Raw genomic sequence first — 15802 nt, 5'->3', positions numbered from 1 at the left:
CTGGAGTAATCTTCTATGCCTCTCCTGCAGTCTCATCAGCACTCTCGGATTAGTGTTCTCACCTCCCAGCTTGAAGTGACATGTCAGTCATCTTCCATTGCAAGGGCAGTAGAGCAAACTTTTTTAGAGCACAAGAGAGAAACAGAAAAGAGAAGGAGGGAGTCAGGGGAAGAACCACAGAAGGAGTAATCAGACTTTATTGTTATGCTTCAGTTGTGATTATACAAAAAAGGCTGAAGATGAGACATACTTAGCCAAGCTGTTTTTCAGGTGAGAGCTGGAGAACAGATCTGAACTACTGTACATTTCATTAGTCTGCTGCCAGGGTCCATTTAATAACAGTGGAAAAAGACAAGAAATAACAACAGAACTGCAGAGAGCATGGAGGTGAACTGGAAATCATTAGGACTAAACTGGTTTTCCAGACTGTTAATATTCTGTCATACTTGGGGGTGGAGGGAAGAGAAAGGATTGATATTTTAAATTGAATAAGTTGATTGCTAATTATCTTCAGTTAATGAACTCAGTCATAAACAGCCATCTAAATCATCCACAAATAAATCTGGAACATACGTTCCAGAATAGCTTTTGTGCCTTTATGTGTCTGAGGCGTAAACAAAATGTTTATGAGGTAAGGAAAACAGGGGCATGCATCACTGTTCAGACTTGCTCTCTAATTTCCGAATGGCTGTATGTGTGTGTATGTGACATGACTGAAACAGGAGCTGGGAAGTTTCTCTTTCTATCTGAATTCATTCATTGCTTCATCACTGACTCCTTGGTTTTTGCTCTTTTCATGTCTTATCTGTTCTGATCTGATTTTATTACACACTAAATAGAATTTAATTCTTTTGCCCCATCTGAAACCAGTGCTGGGGAAATCATCTGAATTCTGACAGCCTTTGTATTTTGATGCTTTCAACTTTCTGTCTATAAACTGTTACGCAGTTTTCCTAGAGCTATAAGATTTCTTTGTTTCACTTCAGTGCTGACTGCATGGTAGAGGAAGGAGAATGAGGACAGGCAATGTCTTACAACCTTCTCTCTGAGGCTCTGTTGGACTTTGTCCAACGTTAACAGGTCAAAGAGATAGTATTTGCCAGTCAATAATGGTTGACACAGATACAAAATAAAAATACTTTAATTCCTGGAAACAATCTCTTCTTTGATCCTAATTGTTGGTGAATTCACAGTTAACTGGTAAGTGTAAAATAGCATTCTTCAAGTGGTTGTATACAGGATGTATCTGTAAGGAATAAAGCACAGAACTGCTAAATGAAATGCTGCATCTGATATTGGACTTTGACATATTGCAGACACTATTCTTTAGAGGAGGAATAACCTCACACCAGACAGTGAAGGGCTGGAAGAATAAGGGAATGCCTGAAAGCCCTCCCCAGCCTTTCCTACATTGATCTCCATCTGGCTTTTCTGCAACCAAGTCATTTGCAATGAGAATTAATTGTTTCTAAACCATGAGAATAAGGAAAAGTGGGCTCATTTATTCTGTAGCACTGTTTTTGTTACGAACACACACTCACTCATAAACAATGCTTCTAGCCTTCCTTCCTCTAACTTTTGATTAATTCCTGAAAAGGGAAGGGAAGGGAAGGGCTTTAAAATAAGTAGTTCTTATTTTTACTTTATCTGTTATGATCTTAGCCTCTGTGCGTCTTCCATTTTAAACTACTGCAGTGCACTTTAAAGGACTATGGAAAAAAAACAGCTTGATAAGCCTAGGTAGCAGGCAATTAAAACAGAGTTCTGCATGGAGAGTCCCTTGGAATATTTGTTCTTCAGTATTGTTCATCCATGGATTTCAAAGTACTTTACAAACATTGATTATGCTTCAGTAACTAACATCGTCAGCTGTTTTTTAACCCCTCATTAGTAGGTGGTGGAAAATGAAAGCACATGCTGTTTTAACCCAGTATTGCTATTTAGGCACTTAAATGTGAAGACAGAAATGGAAATCAAGCATCATGTCTGCCAATCAGCTGCTCCAACTAATAACTCACATGGCAGCTGTGCAAATAACACAGAACAGGTTGTTTTGTGTTGAGAGGAGAGCAGGAATCAGCAGGGAACATAATGGTCCAAGTGATGCCAAGGCTTCACCTTCCCCAGACTTTCAGCTGAAATTCTAGCCCTTGTTTCTCATTGCAGAAAATGGCATTTCTCTTACTCTCTCTTTTTCAGCCGCTCTCAGCAGTTATTCAGCACCCATAACATGACTGCAGTTTTTAACCACTGCCATGAACACTGTGATGTTTGCCTTAGGAGGTTTTGCTTGATGCTTTCACCATTAATTAAAAAACATTTCAAATAATGCTGAAGGTAAATTTTCTGCTTTTCCTGTAGGTGACATCAGGTGGAAGACCACATTATTATGTTTCTTATAGGAGGAATGCATTTACACCAATAAAGCTGCCAAAGTACTCCTTGCCCAAGGTAAGTTGTTGCTGGAATGCCCATATGTACCGACAGATTTTTTATTTGTTCAGAAATAATTGAAAACAATACAAGTAACAACAAGATGAGATGCAGTGAGTGAAAGCATCATTGATTAAGAGAGCATTTGCAAGCAAGAAAGACTCAAGTTCACCACATTGCTCTGTCAAGAACATCAGCATGAAATACAGGCAGATTACCACAGCCTATGTCAATTATAATTTCTTTATGGTTAGTTGAATAAATTTTGGAGGAATTCCTTTTCCTCCCCTTCCTCCTTTTCCCCCCTTTCCCCTTTCCTTTTCTAGGGGACAGGAGGAGGGATGTAAAATCCCCTGTGATTCTTTTTTTTTTTTTCTGTTTTGCCTCATTAGCAGATTTTAATGGGAATCAAGAAAAAGGATGGCTTTGTGTGTCTGCTCCATATCCTCCCTAATTAAGAACAATGGTGAATTAGCATTGGAGCTTGAAAGGCTATTGCTGCCTTCTGAAGCTGGATTTTTTTTTTAAACACTATTATAAAATGTTGGCTCTATTTTGGAAAAATCACCTTTTTGCAGAAGTCCTAACAGCTTCTTAACAGAGACAAATATTTATCTTTTTTAAAAACTCTCTTCATTCTTTTTATAGGCATTAAAATGGCATTATAGGCATTAAAAGATTAAATGAAATCTAAGTTCAAAGGTAGCAAATGATCTTGTGAACTCTGTGTAACATCTAGCATCTGAAGAAAAATGACAATCCCTGGTTAATTTTTGGGAATGCAAAAAGAGAAAAAAGAAAATGCCCAGTCAGCTTGTTCCTGAAAGTTGAAAGTACATCACTATTTGTAAATGCAAATATTCAAGGGGATCATTTGGCTATTGTCACAGCTGGCTGTCTTTGATTCCCCATTCCAACAGACCTGTTTAGAGTGGATTTGATAGGTGACCTTCATCATATAACCAGACAGCAGCTCAAACCCATTGTTTTCAGTGCCATACCTTATATACTCTGCTGTTGTGTTTTGCTTGAATCACCTGAAAACCCAAGTTCTTAGGATTCTGGGGACCCTACCAGAAGCTGTGATCTCTTTTTGGCTGTGACACAGGAGATCTGGCTATGAAATGTGACTTCAGTAAAAGAAAAATACTTTTTTTGCTAGAAGATGCATAGATTTGTGGATTGAATTCCCAATATACTTCTTTCTACAGTCCCAGACAAACTTCAGATTTTTTGTGAGACCTGAAATCCTGAGTGCCCCAAATTCTGCAGGCATGTTTGAAGATATTACTCTAAGGCACAGTTTGAAACTTCTTATGCAAGTGGGAAGGAATTACTCTGTCAATTTAGTTACAGTTTAAACAGGTGTAATATCAAGTAATCCTTAGCAAATGAATTGGATTTTTAGGATGGATACTGTAATACCTAAATTAAAATAATTTACAGTTGATTCATATTTTCTGTAGCAAGATTGCTTGCTTTGAGCTGGTTGTCTGCCTTTTTTATACGCTTATTTCTCCAATTGTCCAACTCAATGAAAAGTCTGGAGAACCAAGAAAAATATACTGTGATTACATTCCCATGTGTTCTCAGAGAGTAGGAATAGGAGCAATATGTTCATGCTATTTGACCCAAGGAAAAAAGCAGATATTTAAGGAGATAAGACGCTTTGTCAGAAACTGGGAATGTCTTCAAAGACTGAAAAGCTCTGTTTGGCTTGGAGGGAGCTACAGTAGATCTGTGGTTGTCTGGTAGTTTGGTATCAAAGCAAGATAGCTGCTTTTATTAAAAATGCACAAAGCACTATATTATTCAAAGGCATTGAAACAAACAGCTTCTTTTATGCCTAAATTCTCTTTTATCTCCTTCAGCTAAGAAAGTGGGGCCAAGTATGGTAAACAGTACTAAGTCGCTACTGGAATTGAAGATAGAAATGTCAAACTTTTTGTCTCTGCATGTTGCTCCTAATCTGGAGAGATGTGATGGCAGGCAGCTTTGGCAGGTGATACTGTTGTTCAGGCAGGAATGGCCTATAGCAAATCAAATCTATGATTTTTTTGCTGTTGTAATTTATATTCTGGTAACCAGTTCTATTAGAAGCCTGAATGAACCTGAAACTCTTTCCAGTACAAGCATATGTACATGTACAACTTGTACATGAAGTTGTGTAAGCCCTGTGAATGGTATTTACTGAAATCTGTTAATTTCTGCAGTGAGGCTGGTGTCTGTCATACACTCTGTATTGTCACTCATGATAGTCACCTTGAATGTATAGAAACAGTGCTCAAATTCACTCAATTTTAGACCAATCTACTGAGCAGACATCTCTGAATACAGGATTGAGCCAAGCAATTTCTCTTTAAAAAAGGCTTGTCCTTAATCTGGTGTTGGGCTAAATACTGATGGAATAGGTCTTTGTGGTATCAAACCACAAAACCACAAGAAAGTCCTGAAATACAAACCTTAAAAAGAACTGACAAATGAAATAATTGATGGGATAAAACAGGCAACACACATCCTACACATCCCTGCTAATTAAATTGCCAGGAAGAAAAGTTCCCTGACCAAGTGCTAAAAAGGACAACTGGAGGATGTTCGGTGATTCAAAGAGCCTTGGCCTTTAGTCATTTGAGTAGACATCTAATCAAATGCATGCATGAAATCATGCTCTTATTTTGTCTTTGGAAAGTCAAAAAGGACAGATAATAAAACTGTTTCAGTATGCTGAAAATTTTTGTTTTTACCAGTGTGAAAACTAACAAATCCCTTATGTTATTCAAAGACACGTTGGATTCCCATGTACAGAATCCCTTCAGTCAAGCCATTACCTTATATCAGAGTCTACAAGACAAGGCCATGTTGAGTAGTTGACTGATCCACAAAAGCAATCAGTTGGAACACTTGTTTTCTTTTTACATACACGTATTTTACCATTTCTTTCTCAGTCTGTGCTTGTCTAGGCTTAAATTCCTTGAGTCTCACTGTGTTCTAACATGGTATATGTAAGACAAAGATAAGAACATGCTAATCTTTGAGATTATAGCATGTTCTTATCAAAACTCAGGAAGAACATAATGAATGGATTAACTCATTTGCTTCTTAAACATATGTGAAATTGCCTTTAATTTTCCCCAATGTTCATCAGAATATCTTTTTACCTTTAAGTAGAGAGATCTGTCTGTGTGTATGAACATGTGTATGAACGTTGAAAGTTTGAGCTTGAAAGTACAGCTGTGCCATCTGAAACTGCCTGAAGCACATTGTGATCATCTACTCATGTAGCTCTACCAGAAGATCAACTAGGACGATAGTGTGAAATGAGGAACCTCTGACAAACAGCTGTGGCAGTTACTTCTACCATTACAGCTGGAGCTCAGAGAGAATATCTGTTCACAACCACAATTAATCAAAGCCAATGGGACTTATATTGCATTTCTGGTTGCCTCAGATTTTAACCCAATCTGTTCCTCTACAAAGCTAGCTCATCTTCTGGGATGCATTTTTCTCCAGTACAAAGATGCAGGTAAACCAGGTGAACATTCATCTGCACAGATCTGGATCTGAGTCAACAACCAACCTTTCTGAATCTTAACTTTAGAGTGAATCCACTTTGAAATTTATAAGCCAGATTTCTTCCCTCTATTATTTTTTCATATTTATACCATAAGGCTCTATATGCAGTTATTATTCCCCCCCTACAAATCAGCAAGAAAATTGTCAAAGACTATTATATTAACAGAGGAAGAAGTAGCATCAACTTCCAAAGAATATATTTTCTGATAGAGTCCCAGTTTTGCATATACATCAAAAGTCCTGGCTGAGATCCATGGATGCAAAATAACTTAGGGATAACTGCCCAAAGCATAGAGCTGAATCTTTGGGGAATCATCTACTGCTAAGAAATCTGCATTTCTTGTTCTATCTCCATGGATTTGTAAGGCATGAGGAACTCAGCCCTCCTGTACTGGGCAGATAGAGCCTTGGAATTTCATTATAACTATCTCTCTCTCAGTGGCTTTTTTCACTGGATAATTTCTCCAGGCATTGAAAGAGAGGTTCAGGTTTAAGAGATTATTATTATTATTATTATTATTATTATTATTATTATTAAATTATGCACTCATTTAATTACTTCCTGTCTACTGTAACACAGAGCAAGTAAAGAAAAATAAAACATCACTCATAACATGTGTGATCAACCTATAGTTTTGCTCCTTACATCTAGTGAGAATTAGGGTTGTCTCTCTGTCATATTGCTGGAGGGGTGTTTATCACAGTGGTCCATGGCTTTGACTCATAGATGACACAGTCATTAGTAATAACAAACAACAGCAACACTGGCTGCCAATTAGATCCTCCATCAGTTCTCAAGCATACTTGGTTTCTGAGAGCTAGAAGGCAAGAGGCAGATGTTCTTGATTTTTTTTTCTTCATTTTTTAATTTCTTTAAAAAATATGTTTTAAAGTGTTATTAACATCTGTGATTCTACAATCACAAGTAGTATTGCTTGAACACAAAATAAATAAAGCAAACAAAAAAATCACCTCCCTTCCCTCAAACCAAGTACTAATTAAAATTTTGGTAGAGGAAGCAAAGTGCTGCTGTATAACACTCTGTTGCCAAAGTGAATGTTCAATTAACACCTCATCAGTTAATTACTGCTTTGAAAACTGGCAGTAGAGTGCTGCTGTAAAATATTCCTGGATGGAATTCTCGGCTTACAGAAATGTTGTCTACAGTTTTCAATTAAACTCCAGTCTAAAATATATCCTTTGCTCCTCCACAGTTACCGTGATGCCCTTGGAAATGACAGAGCAGAGCTCCCTCTTGTAACACGCATTTGCTTTCTTTCCTCAGGACATGCATGTTATCAGCACAGATGAGAGTCAGGTGTTCGCAGCTGTTCAAGAGTGGAACCAGAACGACACATACAATCTGTATATCTCTGACACCCGAGGGGTGTATTTCACCCTGGCATTGGAAAACGTCAAGAGTAGTCAAGGGCTGGATGGGAATGTGATGATTGACCTCTATGAGGTATGTCATGACTCTAAATATTTCATTCTTACCTCCAAACTCATGTGACATCCAGTTCCATTGTGTTCTTACACATCAGTCTCATAGAATGTATGAAAATAGCAGAGCTAAAGCTAAACACATTTTTATCCTTCTTTTAAACGAGGATCTCAGTGCAAGCACAAGAAGTTCAAGTCAGGCTGCACAAGTGTTGAAACTAGTCCCAGCCTAGTAGTATGAAGAGAGTTACTACTGTGCTTTCCAGTAGGTTCTCAGGTGAGGAAAACCTCATGTCTATGTAGATAGATATGCATTGGAAGAAGTAGCTGACCAGTTCTTACATTCCAACAAGACACTTTCTCAGCCAAAATCCTTCTGACACAAATGAATCAAGCCTCTGACCCACATTGTTCCAGTCTTTGGTTCAGAAGGCTCCCAGCTTTATAAACAGCATCATTCTGCAATTCTGCCATTTTCATTGCATTTCTGAAAGCCTAAGCTCTTGTGATAGAAGGAATTAGAGATTGTAGTTTTCAATTTTGTTGCCTTCTGCTGCTTGATCTATTCTGAGAACGGAATTTTAGATAGTGACTCCTGAGCTATCCCATGAGCATGAATACTTTCCTTCTTTATGTTGATGTTTTCTTTATCCTGATCCTAACAAGTACATTCTGTCTAAGCTCACCTGTAAGAAGGCTAATATACACTGTCTTCTGTGACAACTGATCCTGAGAATAGGGCTTGTAACACGCCCTTGTACTTCTCTTGGCCTGATGGCAGTCTTACTTCTGGATATAGCTGAGTAGAAATTCAGTGCTGAGTTGCTAATTTGGGGTTTGCTTCTCTTTCCAGATCTCTTCCAGAGGTCTTTATCACCATTTAGAACAAAGGCTATGAACTAGTTCTGAGTTCCTTTAAAAATGGAAATGCTCCCTGTATTTCCCATCACTGAATACTAGCTCTACTGAATAGTTTGCCTTCAGCTGTCCTTTACTTGGAAACCACCTTGAATTGTCAAGACAGAGCCCAAGCACTGTACATAAATTCAGATGAATTGTAGGAGGATGGGCAGTGTCATTTCCCAGTCATTTGGAGTTTTTACTGTTAATCTCTCTGCAATGCTGGCAGTGCATGGAAAGGCTGTTACCTCTTATTACTGTCAGCTCCAGAAGTGGTTTCACTTCATTATGTAAAAGTGTCCTACATCCCAGTAGAGGGAGAAAAGCTTTTTGTTTTGTTTTATTAGACTGACACTACACAGTAACCTGGATCGAAACTGATGAAATCAGACTTGTAGCATCATATCTGCTGATTATCTAGATAGAAAGAATATTGACTGACACTGAACCTGGCACAAAACTTCCTTTCAATTTGATGTTCTAGCTGGAAGGGAACAGAAAGCCATCCAGCATGATTCTCCCAGCAGAGTTATTGCAAGTGATGAGTGCTTCAGGGGTAAATGGAGATGAAGATCAGAAAAGAAAAAAAAAAGTCCATAGATAAATTAAAAGGAAGTGAAGAAATTGCAAAATGAGTCCTTCTTTTTTGACAGCAGTTTATATGGAAAAGAAGGATTACTTGAGAAGACGCCAGAAAAATGCCTGTTTAATGTGTATGTGTCTGCTTATGTTTACTAGGTATTAAAAAATAAGTTTATCTGGTTGCATTGTGGTGAAGGTGTTTCTGTATGCACATTCCTAATGTGGTTCTACATCAGCAATAAATCTTTTCAGTTCTGCTCAGTGGGAAATTACATTGGACTTGATGAGAAAATAGAAGTTCTTCCCTTGTGCCTCATCATGTTCTCCTTTCTCTTCTCCTGGAGGAATGCTCCAGGATTCTTTCACTGGGAGACAATTATTTCAGGGTCTGCTGCTGGACTTTGTAGGGGATGAGGAGACCATTACCACTGGGACACTAATTCTCTTTCTACGTGTTGGACCGTGTAGGCTATGAGAATAGCTCTTTGCTCTATCACCTTCTAGTGCTGGTGCATCAATAGGACACTGGACTGCAGTTCCATGGGCACTGCCCTAGAGATCATATCCTAGAAGAAGGAAAGAGTGAATGTCACTGGCCAGTGGGTACGCTTTTTTCTAATCAGTGCACCTCTCCAAATGATGTGGTATTGCTCTGCTTGGCTCTTTAGTAGGAATGTTCTGCAGCAAGACAATCCTGTCTGTAAGAATCTATGCTAGGTGGATAATAGTTGGCCTCTTCGACATGATTCAGGGTGGGTTTCAAGTAAAGGACAACTGAAGGCAAACTATTGTATTCGACCAGTGACTTAAGACAGAATGGCAGTCATTAGCAGAAAGAGTTGCTGTGAATGTGGCGGGGTGTACCTGTATAGTTATGGCATGCATTCCTATCCAGGTCTTAATTTTTTAGCAGTATGTATTTCAGAGAGGAATTGAATGTTTGAAGTGTGAAGTGGGTAATGGGGAATGAAGGATGTGTTTTGAGCATCTTTTTCAAAACTTTCACTAAAAGCATAGGCAGCGTTTATATCTACATGCAGTGCTTGTGAGGGTGGGGGAATTGCCTACAAAGCCTGGGAATACAGACACAGTGCTTATTTTTTCTGAACACTGCTGTTCAAGCCCTTACTTGCATAGCTCTATCTCTATTATTACTGCATGGACAGATCAACGTGGATGTGTATATGCAACAGGCACATCTCTTCCTACAGAAAGCACACAAACATTTACACTATGTGCAGTTGTTTCTTGAAGATAGAGCTGTCCCAGATTGACAGCATTACTTACGCTTTGCTTTCTCTGGAAAGCATTTTGAGTTTCAGCCTAGGAGTAGAATCATAAAAAGAAAAATTCATAGGATTTCAGAACATATTTATCAACTCATATATAAAATGCTTTTTAATCATTTATAGCCAGGATTTCACAGGGACTCCGTAATACAACAATTTCAGGACAACAACAAAGAAAAGTACAAATAGAGCTATAGGCACTGACCTCTAGTAGGAAAGCCAGAACGATGTTATTTTTCCAACCCTGACTATTCATTCAATTTCTCTGATAGAGGAAAAAACCCTGTCTCATTGGGCTGCCTTTCTACCACAGAACAAAGAAAATTTGAATAGTTTGGGCATCAAAACAATCCAGATCAGACATGGAAAATATGATTTTTTTTACATTTAAATCAACAATAAATAACTAAATTACTTAATTTAAAGGCTATTGCCCATTATAGCAAATCATGTCTAAGTTTTTATTAACATAAAATTCAGTGTCATTACTCAGGGAGGAAAGTACTAATGAGGATGAATAAGTACACCAATGTGCTGTACCTACCAGTATGCTATACAGTAGTAGTCTCATGGCATGTGACTAGAAGTGCAATAAGGTCCTATTGACTGGGAATAGTAGCATCCAAATATACCCATGTAATTAAATCAGTTGAGCTGGAACAAATTCTGAATTTGCTGAGTAACCATTTGCCACATGATGCTATTTATGTAATAATCTCTGTCAGCAAAAGGGCTTGATTGATGATTCTGTGCACCACTTTTGCAGCAGAAGGAAAGATGGAGTGTATGATTGAACAGATTTGATGAAAAACAAAAAGTTTCTGAGTTTCCCCTCACCTTCTCCCGATTTCCCTTCGCTTCTCATTGTAGCGCTCAGATTACAGAACGACAGCCTAACAAATTCATTTGCAAGCAGCAGTAGGTACTGGGCTATTGATTTTCAGTGTGCTAAGAAGATGGGAACATTCTGCAACGTGAGTTGTGGTTTGTGGTTGACTTTTTTTCTTCCTACTAAGGCACTCTCGGCTCAATTCCAATTTGAATCCATCAGTGTAGCATCTTTCCAAAATTTTCCTGCAGACCTATGGAGTAAAGCTGTTGGATAAAATCTGGGAAGAATAAAAAGATGAGGATCTCATTCTATAACTAGCATTCTGGGAGGCCTTTCTGAGTCACTGGTGCTTCAGTTTCTTCTGAAAACAAAGCTGGTCCTATCTACCTGTCTGTTAAGTTCTTTACAGGGAGAGTGGTGAGGTGCTGGAACGGGCTGCTCAGAGAGGTTGTGGATTCCCCGTCCCTAGAGGTGTTCAAGGCCAGATTGAATGGGGCCCTGGGCAGTATTAAATGGGGAGGTTGGTGGCACTGCATGTGGCAGGGGGGTTGGAGATCCATGATCCTTGAGGTCCCTTCCAACCCTGGCCATTCTGTGGTCTCCAGCTTACCCTATTGAAACTCTGATAATTGTAGAGTACGCTGAGATCCTTATATAGAATGTCTTAAGCAGACTGTGTGAGAACAGAAGCACTAAAGAACAGATATGTGTGCATGTTGTCATTTTCTCTGCAAGGTCAAAATTGCTGCTTTTTCCTGCTACTGCATGCAAGACAGAAATAATTGCCCTGTGCATATTTAAACTTTCAGGGAAAGGATGTCTACCCAGTTGAACAACTGCCACTTCACAGTTAATTCTATTGATGTCTTACCATATTCTTACCTGCTTCTGAAATACAGGCTTTTTCTTCCACTTGCACTTCTTCACATGTGGTACTCCTTGGCATTTCTTGCCACAACTACCATACTCATACAACCAGAAGATGTTTTTTGGGTTTAACAGGGCAGGAAAGTCACATACAGAGAAACTGTATGGGCTTGATTTATTTTTCAGCCATGTCAATTTTTCCTAGGTAGCAGGGATAAAGGGAATGTTCTTGGCTAACAAGAAGATTGACAACCAAGTGAAAACTTTCATCACCTACAATAAAGGGAGAGACTGGAATTTGTTGCAGGCTCCGGACACTGATCTGAAAGGAAACCCTGTTCACTGTCTCCTGGTAAGTATCTGGGGAGATTTGAGGGGTACCAACAGCCCAGAACAATCTTTTTCTGCCAGGTAACAGAAGGGGAGGACCTCTCTCCCCATGCAGCATAACTCATGGAAGGAACATTGCGTTTTAAAACTGTGGTACATCAGACTTGGTCGGCCAGATGGTGTAGCAAGAAGTTGGCATTGTAATTTAATTTAGTTTAATTTAATTTTTGGAACAAAATGAAGCATCATGGATCAGCTTCCTTCTGCACAACTGATTGTCTCCTCCTAAACAGCACGTGAAGCTGGATGCTGTTTTTGAGCAGTTGGTTCTCTGGACACTAGATGGGAGGAGTGAGCTATTGTACTGCAGAACTTGCAAGAGCCCTGACAACTTGAGACAGGTTCAAGTAGAAAGAGAACTGTTTTTTTCAAGCCATTTTATTGACCCTCTATTGGTATTTTAATTTTGAGATCAAAAGTTAGAATTGACATATTCATGCAAATATACGTATAGCTAGCTGTGTATTTAGTATATCTGTCTGTGCTAATTGATATAGGTCAACGTATAGATAAATCTTTAATAGTCATTAATGCAAAGGGTTTCTAAAATAGAAAGTGAAACACTGAGTGGATAGAATTGGAGCTCTCTGTCAAATCAGATAGCTTAGCCTGATCTCCACATACTTCTCAGCTTATTCTGTAGCGGGATAATACTTTGAACTGCAGCCTTGGAGATTTTCAAGAGCTTTTATAGTAAAAAAAAAAAAAAAAAAAAAAAAAATCTAGCATAGTTCCATGGTCATTACTTAGATTGCTCTTCCTCCTATTGTCCTCTACCTGCATGCTATTTTCCATCAAAAGAAAAAAAGTGATGTTTTTCATGTTGAGGCTGTAAGTTAGTATCCAAATCAGCTTTACCTTTTGTTTATTCTGGTACGTAGCTGAATACTGTGCCAATCTCTGAACTGAAACCTATGCATTTTTGCTGTAACTAACCTGATATTTGAAGCTGTTTAAATAATTGATCTTTTTGATAGAGCGAAAATTCAAGCCTTTAATTTTCTCTCCAATTTGGAACAAAATAAATAGGGTGGACTGGTGGCCAAAAAGCAAAGTTATCTCAGAATGTGACTAAACTTGTTTGGGTTTGTTTTCTTCTTCCAGCTTTTAAAAAAAATGTGTCTTAGGGCATTTTTAAATTAAATCTTTCTGTGAGATGAAAACTTAAAAGATGGCATTTGCTGAACTACGTAGACATAAAACAATTTAATTTTTGCAAGGGAGTATGTATAAAAACCTTTGTCTTTTAAATAGATTGTAACTTAGTTTTGACTCAAGTGAACATATTTTGTGAAATATATTTGATTTTTTCAAATAATTAACAGTTTTGTCAGAATCCCAAGATTTTCATGTTGGTAGTGTGATATTTAGGAAACTAGAGAGACACAAGAAGAATAAGAAAAACATGCAGGCGGTGGAATAATCAAAGTAAATTCTATTCTTTTCCCATGAAGAAGCAAATCCTCAATGGACTTAAACTGTGTAGCTGAGAATTTGTTATTCCCAAAGAAGTCTCATCCCTGTGATGTTTCTCCCTTTAATTTCAGTCAGAAATAGACAAGAGACCTCTTTCATTGTCGTGCCAGTGTTCTTTGTACTTAGGTAGGTTCCCACAGACTAGTGGAATGGTAGCAGAGTGGAATTATCAGCTAAAAATAAAGGATCTCAGGTGTCTTCTAAATTTGCAAGAAAGGATATAGATGAATCTATAGATGATAGATGATCTAGAAGTTGTAAATGCCTGGAAATAAGTATGGTATCCATACAGGTGTTTTGCTTTGGAAAACCATGGAGAAAATATATTGTTTCCTGCTGAGGCAATTCTGTTCCTCATTTGTATGACATAGTTTTAGTACTTAAACAATTCACAAGGTTGTCTCACTTCTGAAGCCCCACTCTCTCTACGTCTGCATCATCTGCAGTTTCGTTCCCTTGTATCAGTTGGTCCTTTTCCCTCCAGATATTTCTGTTCCTTGGCATGATCCTTCTTGATCCCATGGTATAGCCAAGTGAATTCCTAATAGTGTCTTGTAAATCTGGCTTAGCTTCCATCGTTACTCCAGGATAGATAGTAATGCTTTCACACTGACGGCTTTCAGGATAATTGTCCCCAGCTACAGCTTGGAACACAGTGTACAGAGATGTACATCTCAGCTTCTGGCAGAATGGGATCTGCCCTTTCCCAGAGTTACTGGATGGTCCCAGCCTGAGAGCAGAATGTTATCCTGTGTACATCTGTTCTTAAAACTTCAGCCTCAATTAAGGGAGTGTTAATGCAGAAATAAGTATGTAGAAGCTAAGTTGGCAGCTAAAGAGGTTAAGAGGAATCTGGTTGAAACACAACACAAACCAGATGGAGCTGTCCCTTTACTGACAGTAAACACTTTTTAAAGGGGTCTTTTCAAAGCATGTCAAAGAATTTATTTGTGTTTCTTTATAAGGTTGGTCTGAATAATGAGGATGGAGGAAAGCAATGAAATTCCCCCTAAGCCTGAGGTTTTATTTTTCTTGTTTGTACCACTTATTTTCTAGGCTGAATACATTTAATCTTCATAAAATAACTGCCAAGTTATATCCCAAAGATGCTGATTTTGTTTGATACTTATCTCATGCTGTGAAGTAGTTAACTGAGTAATTCTAACTTGCAAGGTATGGGCAACTGTCTAGGAGAGTTATTCAGTTAGTTTTTGAGTTTGGCCTTGTTGTTAAAACACTGGGCTGAATCTTAGGAGAATCTTGATTCAATTTTTAGGCCTATCTCCAATTTTCTATCTGACCTTGAGCAAGTCATTTATTTTCTGTGTGCCTTTCTTCCGCAGACATCTGTTTATTCCCTCTTTAATTTTGGTTGTCTTGTCTGTACGGATTATAAGGATTTCAGAACAAAGACCCATTTTTCATAAGTGGGAAGACATTCACACCATCTGCCACAGTGTCATTTAAACATCTAAGTGAGGTGTTCTGAGTATCCCTTATGGAAGTGCTTTCTCTTTTAATTGCTCCTTGCAACTGCAGGTGTGCAAATACTGTGACTACCTCTAGGCTTCTAGATATTGTCTAGCATTATCCTTGTGTTGCAGTACTCAGCCCCACTCCTGACCAGGAGCTATCAGTACAGACATACAAGGAGTGCTAGCTTCTCTATGGAACATGATTGGTATGGGGAATTCTTTTGGGCCTCCTTGCAGGATAGAATAGATTTTATACATATAAAGTGTTTGGAAATGAAAAGTTGTTTTTAACAGTGCAGCTAGTTGTCACTGAAGTCTCTACCCAGTGCTGCACTTCAACCAGTGAAAAGTCATGCTACTGGAAGCACTCTTGCTCTTCTTGGATGTCGTAGCTTTTAATCTTGGAAATAGATGATGGGGAGTTGGATAATCATTGAGATATTTTCCAATCTAAGCCATTCTGTGATTCTATGTTCTAGTTAAGATTTGATGTATATATTCCACTTCGATCTACTGTATGTGTGAAATGCTACAAATTTGAA

At 38.3% G+C, this 15802-nt stretch overlaps 1 protein-coding gene across 2 annotated transcripts in view; it reads left to right on the top strand.

The window, feature by feature from the left end:
* Window positions 1–15802, top strand: part of LOC116231792 (VPS10 domain-containing receptor SorCS1-like) — a 277398-nt gene that overhangs the window by 203054 nt on the left and 58542 nt on the right. For both annotated transcript variants that reach the window (XM_090145485.1, XM_090145486.1), the window contains exons 8-10: window positions 2362–2451; window positions 7292–7471; window positions 12125–12271. In XM_090145485.1, the coding sequence (XP_090001611.1) occupies window positions 2362–2451; window positions 7292–7471; window positions 12125–12271 (417 nt within the window). The remainder of the gene's footprint in view (window positions 1–2361; window positions 2452–7291; window positions 7472–12124; window positions 12272–15802) is intronic.

The sequence above is a fragment of the Phasianus colchicus genome, chromosome 8 (genome assembly GCF_987193195.1).
Source record: "Phasianus colchicus chromosome 8, bPhaCol1.hap1.1, whole genome shotgun sequence".
NCBI classification, from domain to species: domain Eukaryota; kingdom Metazoa; phylum Chordata; class Aves; order Galliformes; family Phasianidae; genus Phasianus; species Phasianus colchicus.
Note: the sequence above shows the minus strand (reverse complement) of the source record. Positions and strands in the feature narration are given on the sequence as shown.